Source organism: Notolabrus celidotus, chromosome 13 (genome assembly GCF_009762535.1).
Source record: "Notolabrus celidotus isolate fNotCel1 chromosome 13, fNotCel1.pri, whole genome shotgun sequence".
NCBI lineage: Eukaryota > Metazoa > Chordata > Actinopteri > Labriformes > Labridae > Notolabrus > Notolabrus celidotus.
Genome location: NC_048284.1, coordinates 2,913,943 through 2,923,657, shown reverse-complemented (window position 1 = coordinate 2,923,657; position 9,715 = coordinate 2,913,943). Strand labels below are relative to the sequence as shown.

Genomic DNA, 9,715 nt, shown 5'->3' with positions numbered 1-9,715 from the left:
AATAAGAAAAAAGCCAGATTAAATAATTATGGGTGGATTTAATATGGTTTTCAAATATTTTCAAACATTTGGTATAAGCTGATGAAGACAAAAAAATTTTGATTTGCAGATAAAAATAAGCTGAATTTTTTAAATTGCAGAATGTTTGGTTTTATATGGAGTGCTAAGTTTTTTCCAATCCTGAAAGATTAGCTTCTGTAGAGCTCTGCAGTTTGGAAATGTTTGAGAAGCTAAAGCAGATTAAAAAAAGTCTTGCATTTGCAATGTGGAAAAAAAAGGGGAGGGGTTTTTTTTAGGACTGAAAGGTTTCTATACTTCCTGCAAACATGTGCATGATGCATCACAGCTCCACCCCTGAAACCATGAAGTCCATATTTAAAGTGTTTAAACAATAATCCTGCAGACTCAAATGTTCCTAAAGATGCAGAACAGAGCGCTGCAATGACAGAAGTGAAGGAGTGTAAATGTGTCAGAGCCTGTTTCTAGATGTTCTTGTTGCTCTGCTGATTAACTGTCAGATCTGCTCAGTCTGAAGTCAGCAGCAGCTCGCTCTGCATCGTAGAGAGGACATGTGTAAGAATCATCTCTAACAAGACCACTTACGTAAAGAGAGCGCTGCAGAAGGATTCCCCTCACCCACTCAGGACGGGGACGGCAGCAGTGTGTTCATGCTGACTCAGTCAGAGACAACAACAACAACAACAACAGCGTCCTCGTCCTCCTCCTCCGCTGCTGTTATGTATCCGTGTTGGAGCGGGGACATTAGGCCCAGCAGCTTCAGAGTCACTGGTGATTGTTTTGGGCGTGGGTGATGATGACACTGATCTCATGATATTTCGTCTTTTGTTCTTTTACTCCAGGTCCTCGCTGCGGTCCTGAGGAATGGGACGGAAATAGAGGTTTACCATAATCCTCCGGAAGAAATCCACACAGTGCTGGAGTGAATTCAGCCACTACGGACACACAACAACAACAACAATGACAACATGGACAGAACTCAAACAACACCTTTACATACTTGATCCATCTGTGATCCTTCCTGCAGCAGCAGCAGTGATTCATTCAGACTTAGCTTCCTGCCTCTTATCGCCCGAGCATTGTGTGTAAATATGTCTCTAAATGTACAGCTCACAGGATTTATCTTCTCCTGGATTTAAAACCCTCTTTTTAAATCTCTCTGTCACAAAACTAACACTTCAGTTCCCTCATGTCGTCACTTCTCTGGACGGTGATGTTATGTAAAATGACACAAACAGAGTGTGAGGATTAAAGTCAATAGAATAGAGATGGTTTCTGTGAAAGTCGAATCCTTTTTTAAGAGCGTATGCGTGCAGCTTTAATCGACTCCTCGAGCAAACTCTGGATTGTCCTCCTCAAATTTCAAATCAAAGAACAGTTCCTTCTTTAGATACTCAAACGCAGAGGGAAGACAATGCCAGTGGGCCGGATGTTGGAGAGAAGCAGTGGGTAGATAAGCTCATTATTGTCATGGTAATGCATATGATTTGCTCCTTTAAGGGAGGGTTGGAGGGATTGAAGATTCGTGCATGTATGATCTGAAAACAAGACTTCTATGTGCACCCTTTATGGTTCCGGTTTGTTCAGATTTGAACACTTTGAAGTAACGAATAAATTGCTTGTGATAAAGAACATTACTTCCTGTCAACAAACAGAAACAACAATGTGCAGCAGACTGTATTAAAGGCGTTATGAAGCCCTAGAATAGAGGTCGCCATATTGGAAATGCTGACTCAACCAACCATCAGTCTAGAGACAGGTACACAGGTGCACTCACCTGTCAATCAAATAAACCACGCCCCTAATTATGCAAATCCAGCACATGTATAAATGGTCATTTTAACATGGGTGTCAATGGGGCTTCTTAGGCTTCCAGAACCAGATCCCAACAAACGCCATCCTCAGACTCTTTCCAAACAGAACAGGTCTAGACTGTACTCTATGTTCTATTATTAACAAAGACCCAACATCAAGACCAGGATAAGATCCAGTCCCATCTTACAGACAGGACTCAGTCTGATCTCATCTTAATCCACCATGAGCAGAGCACTTTGCAGCATTTAGCAAGTTACAGTGGCAAGGACAAACTTCCTTTAACAGGCAGAAACCTCCAACAGGACCAGACTCATGTTAGACACACATCTGCTGAGACCGTGTTGGAGAGAGGGATAGAGGGAGATGATAGTGGGGAGACGGATAGTAGTAGTTGCAGACTACTACAGAGGAACCTACGAGACAAGGGAGCTCAGGGACTCCAGAAAGGTCTATGGTTAGTAACTTTAATGGGACAGGAAGAGATTATAGATCTGTTAACTCTGTTTTTAGTGAAAGTAAATCCTTAAATAATCTTTAAATTTCACACTAACACCATTTTTCAGTGAAGACCAAAAGCACCGAATTGAATTTTGAAACTTGTCACTCTGACACGTATTATTCTTCATGCTCTACATAGTAAAATAAGATTATCAGTGATAAGACTGGTTGCTTCTTTCTTCTTTAAACTGAATTTTAGTTCCTGTGTTTGGGTCAGATTTTGCACAAGAAAAGGCAGACTGGATATTGGTCCCTAAGTTATTGAAGTAGGTTATCAAGAGAGAGGAGTTTTTCTTCTTTAGATGATTCTCTTTTCACATCATGTTTTGTCCTTATGTCTGATACTAGAGCAGGATTATCAAACAGACATACGAAATTCTACAACCAGGGCTCTGCTAGCTAAAAGAGCTAAATGTCTATGAACAGGATTGAATGTTTATCCTTGTGTGTGAATGCTAATCTGCTCTTTGAGGACTAAAGAGTTAAACTGTGTCCATATTTATGTTACCAAGACATTTAGTGGGACACTGGAACTCACATCATGACACCAGGGCCATGACAGGTAATGGTAAAAACTGGTATAAACCGGTAGGTCTGTTCACCTTTTGTAAGCTAGCTAACTGTAATACATTTTGAGTTTACAAAGTTTAGTCCTCCTGCATCCTGATAAAAGTGTCTGAACTAAGAGAAGGAGGATTAAAAAGATCTGTATTCATTCATTTGGTTCCTCGTGGTGCTCATGGGAAATGCAGTCTTCATCATGAAAAGTACTACTGCTTTCGTCCACAGGGGGCGCCAGAATCAACACAACATGAAAACTCCTTACAGTGCCTTTAAAAAAAACTACATGAACATCAGTCTTTAAGTTACACCTTTAGAGTTCATGGAGGATGAAATGTAGTTTTACACGTTATCCAACAAAGATATTGAGACTCAAGTGTTTGTGATACAACTGAAACTGAACCCACACACACACACACACACACACACACACACACACACACACACACACACACGCACACAGAGCAACACAAACAAACAGAAGGTGTTAAGGCAGAAGAATCACCAACACACCCACAGTTTGGACTGAGTCATAAAAACAAAGAGCAGAGAGGCCACTCGGACTTCTGTGTTTGTTTCTCCTCTTTCTTCGATCTGTTTAAACTGGAGAAGACAAAACCGACCACCATCAAACCTGAAACTCACAGTTTAGACTCTTTTCCAGGGAGCAGGTCCAGACCGGACTCTATGTCCTATTATTATCAAACTATTAGCATAGTTCAATCTGATAAAAAATGTCTCCTCTTGATGGCTGTATTAGAAAGGTCAGCAGGTTCACAATCATAAGGAGGTTCCTCTGAGTCTCCGCTGTAGACATGCCAGACTCCAGCTGCTACAACCACTACTATCCGTCTCCCCACTATCATCTCTCTCTCTCTTCATCTACCTCTATCCCTCTCTCCAACACGGTCTCAGCAGATGTGTGTCTAACATGAGTCTGGTCCTGCTGGAGGTTTCTGCCTGTTAAAGGAAGTTTGTCCTTGCTACTGTGGCTTGCTAAATGCTGCAAACTGCTGGGATCCTGTTTTTCCCCCTCTCTCTCCTCTCTCTGCCTGTCACTTACTTTAACTCTCCCTGTCCCATTAAAGTTACTAACCATAGACCTTTCTGGAGTCCCTGAGCTCCCTTGTCTCGTAGGTTCCTCTGGATCTCTGCTGCTGTGGACGTGCCAGACTCCAGCTGCTACAACTACTACTATCCGTCTCCCCACTATCATCTCTCTCTCTCTTCATCTCCCTCTATCCCTCTCTCCAACACGGTCTCAGTAGATGTGTGTCTAACATGAGTCTGGTCCTGCTGGAGGTTTCTGCCTGTTAAAGGAAGTTTGTCCTTGCTACTGTGGCTTGCTAAATGCTGCAAACTGCTGGGATCCTGTTTTTCCCCCTCTCTCTCCTCTCTCTGCCTGTCACTTACTTTAACTCTCCCTGTCCCATTAAAGTTACTAACCATAGACCTTTCTGGAGTCCCTGAGCTCCCTTGTCTCGTAGGTTCCTCTGGATCTCTGCTGCTGTGGACGTGCCAGACTCCAGCTGCTACAACTACTACTATCCGTCTCCCCACTATCATCTCTCTCTCTCTTCATCTCCCTCTATCCCTCTCTCCAACACGGTCTCAGCAGATGTGTGTCTAACATGAGTCTGGTCCTGCTGGAGGTTTCTGCCTGTTAAAGGAAGTTTGTCCTTGCCACTGTAACTTGCTAAATGCTGCAAAGTGCTCTGCTCATGGTGGATTAAGATGAGATCAGACTGAGTCCTGTCTGTAAGATGGGACTGGGTCTTATCCTGGTCTTGATGTTGGGTCTAGAACATAGAGTACGGTCTAGACCTGCCCTGTTTGGAAAGAGTCTGAGGAGAACATTTGTTGTGATTTGGTGCTGTATAAATAAAGATTGATTGATTGATGAGGAGTTATCTTCTAGAGGACAGAAATGTAAAAGGACTAAAGGGACTGTGTTTATATAACTCTGTCTCTTGCCTTCTGACTTCTCAAAGCACTTTTACATCACATAGCACCTTCACTCATTCACACACTGAGGCACAGCCGCCCTTAAATACTTCACTGAGACTTCATTTCCATGATATCTGGCTTGTAAGTGATACGGTTATGCTGTTTACATCTTGTTTTATGATCCTGTCTCTATCACTGGACAAAAGCTTCCCCTATGAGTGATCTTTCATCTTTCTGAAACTGAAAGCAGCTGTCACAAGAAGTCATGCTTTATAACTGATTAATCCAAACATAAATTCAGCCCAATGAAAGAACCAAAAGCAGAGTTTCTTACTTTGATCATTTTTTATTACAAAATATAAATGGCCAAAAAGCTTTTTTCTTTCTCTTGCTAAAACAAAGACACTTTGATCGATGTCGGACATGAACGCTGACGGGAAAATAAAGCTGTTTTTCTTCCTTTTTTTTTTTTGTAGATTAGCATGCTACAGTAGATACAGTACAGGTGATAGTGCTCCTGCTCAAACCAAAGGACTGAGGAGAGGATCTCAGGAGGGGGGGAGGGCTGACAGGTGAGGATGGAAAATTAAACACAAGCGGTGTTTCCAGATTATCTCATGACGGGAAGGATGATCAGAAGAACAGAAATCAGAGAGAGGTTTGAAACTTTTAAACGCCAACAGCATGTGAATCCAAAGCTTGATCCATAAGGCAACTGGACTGGTAGAAACTGGTCCAGTTGCCTTACGGATCAAGCTTTGGATTACCATGACCTGGATGACTGAGAACCTTCACAGACATCAGCATGTGAAGCAATAATATGATCTTTATCTTTTAAGACTTCCTCTTAATTCTTCCTGGTTATATATCCACAATATTTGAGCCATCTTTGTTACAACCAAGACACCTTGAATCTGATTTCTAAAGAGGTCAAATATTCTGAACATCATCCACAAATGTCCGATTCAAACATGACTTCATTTAAAGTCAGACTGTAATTTAACAAAGAAGCTTTAAACCTTTGAAATTATTTGATTTACTCTCTGATTTATTCAATTTGGAAACTTTTCATCTGTAATTTTTCCCTCAAACATCAAAACATCAGATCAGATCAACACAGGAGGAACAGCTCAGCTCTAAAGTGTCCAAATGTTTGATCCAGTGGTGGATAGGAAAGTTTCCCAAAGTCCAGAGTGGAGATTTGTGTGTGTGTGTGTGTGTGTGAGTGTGTGAGAGAGAGAGGTAAAGGTGGAGAGGTGAGGGGTCAGAGAAGTCCATGTTCCATGTTTCCCAACAAAGTCCTTAATAAATAAAACGTGGATGAACATTTTGCTGTGGTGCGTAATTTGGCACCATGTGTGCGTAAAGCGTCGAGGAGAGGAAGGCAGGCGCACAAACAACAACTAATGTCAGAGGTCTTGAATACTTGAAGGAGACAGCAGTGAGGAGGCTGCTGCTGTAATGAGGCATTTTATTTTCTCTAAAAGACAAAAAGAGCTTTTTACTTCCCGACCTCGTCCAGGACTTTGCGGTTGAGCTGAGCCTGCTCCCTCTGGCTCTCCATCTTCGCCATCTGGATCATATTCCTCAGCAGGTGGAAGGTCAGGTCGATGGACAGCGGCGGATCCTCGCTGCGCTTCAGCAGCAGCTGCGCCGCCGCCGCCCTCACCGCCTCGTCCTCGGTCTCCTCCTCCACTGGCGTGAGCAGGGTCAGATGCTCCTGGTTCCGGCTTTGGATTAACTTCAGGATGTTCTCGCTGAGCAGCTCGGACGCGGTGCTGTCCCCGGCGGCGGCCGCTCTGAGGAGCACCTCTTCCAGTTGCTGCGTCTGGAGGCGACCATCCAGCCAGCCGGGGAGGGAGCGAGGTCTGCCGGCGGCGGGGTGGAGGTGTGATGAGAGGAGGACCGAGGAGAGGAGCAGGAGAAGGGGGACTGGCTTCATGTCCTGCAGACACAGACATTAAATGAGACAGGGTGTGGAGGACATTCAGACTTCAAACTGTTTGCAGTGTTTCCAGCTTCTCTTTCATGCACAGATGATCCAAAATAAAGTCACAGGATTAAATCTGAGAGCCAAAGTCAAACAGGAATCCTACTTTTGGATTCTTCATCCATCTAAGGTGATTTCTACCTCTCAGGTTTGTCTCATTCGAACTGACTCTCTTGACTGCTGCTGGCATTATAATGCATAATATACTGTATTATAATTATCTTTGCCATATTACATTATGTTATATTACAGAATCAGAATCAGCTTTATTGGCCAGGTATGCTTGAACACACAAGGAATTTGAGTTAGGTAAACTGTGCTCTCTTTGTACAAGGCATAAGAATAAGACATACAAATAAAAATAAAATAAATATAATAACAATAACATCAACTATAAATACAAAAGAACAACATTATTATTGAAACTACAACTCATGGTCATATTACATACCATATTATTTTTATTTATTGCTTAATCTGTCATTACCAACCATAATCACACCATGTCAACCTGAAACATTTTTAATACTGCCTGTAATTACTGCTATTTAATCTAAATTCCATTGTAACATTGTATATATCTAAATTGTATTTTATTTTTACTTATTGAAACTTCTTCTTGATTGTACTTATGTCTGGGTTGCTGTAACAACTGAATAAAGTAATATCTTATCTCTTATCTTATTCTAGTGGATTTTACGCAGGCCTTAGGTAACGATGACTGTCTTACATTGCAGCATATTTTGCAGTAAATTCAATAAGAGATGAATTTCTTGCAAGAAAGAAATGACCAAGTTCAAAGATTACAATCTCAGATAAAATGCACAATCTATCCTCTGTGTAATCTGATTAAAAAAGGTGCGCACAAGATCATCTAAAGGTCTTAAAATGTCGATAATCTGCAGCAGAGATATTCCCAATCCCTCCACACCTCCCTTCAAAGGTTGTCTAAAAAGCAAAGTGTGATACTCACTTTGTTCTCTGCAGATGCTGCAGCTGAACTTTGCGGATCTCAGGTCGGAGCAGAGTCAGGAAAAAGTCCCAGTGAGCGCGGTGTCTGGAGAGGACGGAGGGTTTTATACATCCAGCCTGCAGCTTTGACGTCAATGCAAGCACACAGATCTGTTTGGAAAGTGGACAAGGATCGAGAGACAACAAGGCAGTGTAGTCCCGAGGGACAGCTGGGGACGCTGTGACTGACACAAAATAAAAGAAGAATGGAGAGTTTTTTAAAAAAATTTTATTTTCAGTCTTTATTTACTGTGAGGGTGAGTAAGTGACCTCAGGGAGGGGGGACACAGAGGGGGGACCTTGAGGAGTGGGGAGGGGGTTTGGGATTCCTTGAGAAAGTTCTCTCTCTCTCTCTTCAGGTTTGCAGGGATCATTAACAGACTGATGTGACTTCTTCTTGAACTTTGATCTCTCCTTTCAGTGCCCTAATAATCTGCTTTTCAATTTAGATCATTTTTAATCTGGATTCTTAATAAACAGCTGTCTTAGACTCAGTTTAAAGCATGTTTTATGTTAATTTAGCATGGTTATGTGGAATATTTGGGATTATAATTACTGCTGTAAGGCCAAAAGGATGCAACAAGTAGAACACAACAAAATAAATCCTTTTAAAAGTTCTCTTTTGACGAGTCTGTCTCGATCTAACAGATTACTTTTGACCTGCTGATCTTTCTAACAATGTTTGATTCTCACAACAGTGTTTGGTATTTCCATACAGTCTCTTTAAATCACTTTTATTAGGCATTAAAAAAATGAGAAGTCTCTTTAAAGTAGGAGTGAATGGATCTTGGAGCTGTCCATGGTGCTGAAGTCCCAGATATCTCCTCACCACAGGTCTAATCACAGGAGAGGCCACATACTGAAAGTAGACTGGAGTTTTTCCTGTTGTGTTTAAGGGAAGGTAACTTGTGTTTAATTAATAACTGGATTCTATGTGCAGAATCTGAACTTGTAAAGCAGTTGGCTTTAAATGTAGTAACTTTTTTAGCCGTCTGAAACACGTGAAACATTTTCTGTCAAATCTAACTCCAGTTTGATTATTTCCTAAACGATGTTCCTTCTTTATTTAATTCATTTTCTGATCTTCCTTTTCCAGTTTGAACTTATAAGGTCTCAGCTGGAAAATAATCAGGATTTCAAGTACTTCTCAAATATTACAAACATTACCTCTAGGTCTGAAAAGTGAAGCCATGAGAGTGTCTACAACCTGTCTTCTTTTTAAAGCTCCTGTGAGGAACTTTCTGTTTGTGTTGATTCTGGTGCCCCCTGTGGACAAAGCGGTACCTCCAACATCTTTACTCATTTTCACATGGTTGTAAGAAGTGCTTTCTGACATCCTGCTTTCTTTTAACAGTCAGATGTTGCACTGGTTAAAAAAGGTTGATTCTTCAGCGTTCTGTAAATCATCTCGTCTGAAAGTGAACCCTCGCACAGCAGTTACAAGCATCAAAAACTAAGACTTAGAAATCCTCCGTCTTGTCAGTGATGGTCTTGTTTGCTTCTGTAGTTCATAAAGAGGCAGCAGTATTTATTTCATTCTGTTTCATAACCCGTCAAAAACTCCTCACTGGAGCTTTAAATGGAACCAAATTCTCAATCAATCTTTATTCATATAGCACCAAATCACAACAAACGTTATCCTCCAACTCTTAACAAAGATCCAACACCAAGACCGGATCAGATCCAGTCCCATCTTACAGACAGGACTCAGTCTGATCTCATCTTAATCCACCATGAGCAGAGCACTTTGCAGCATTTAGCAAGTTACAGTGGCAAGGACAAACTTCCTTTAACAGGCAGAAACCTCCAGCAGGACCAGACTCATGTTAGACACACATCTGCTGAGACCGTGTTGGAGAGAGGGATAGAGGGAGA

General features: G+C 41.7%; 2 protein-coding genes across 3 annotated transcripts in view; one reads left to right on the top strand and one right to left on the bottom strand.

Annotated features, from left to right (window-relative positions):
- The window catches only part of trim54 (tripartite motif containing 54), a 26,173-nt gene extending 24,888 nt beyond the window's left edge, over positions 1-1,285 (top strand). For both annotated transcript variants that reach the window (XR_004633451.1, XM_034698888.1), the window contains one exon: positions 861-1,285. The gene's annotated coding sequence lies outside the window, so the exon portion shown is untranslated. The remainder of the gene's footprint in view (positions 1-860) is intronic.
- Positions 1,286-5,209: 3,924 nt separating this feature from the next.
- On the bottom strand, positions 5,210-7,986 carry uts1 (urotensin 1). Its single transcript, XM_034698889.1, has 2 exons — positions 7,803-7,986; positions 5,210-6,784 (listed from the first exon to the last, which is right to left on the bottom strand). Exon 2 carries the CDS (start codon positions 6,779-6,781, stop codon positions 6,341-6,343), a length of 441 nt encoding a protein of 146 aa, XP_034554780.1. The 5' UTR covers positions 6,782-6,784; positions 7,803-7,986; the 3' UTR covers positions 5,210-6,340.
- Positions 7,987-9,715: the final 1,729 nt, after the last annotated feature.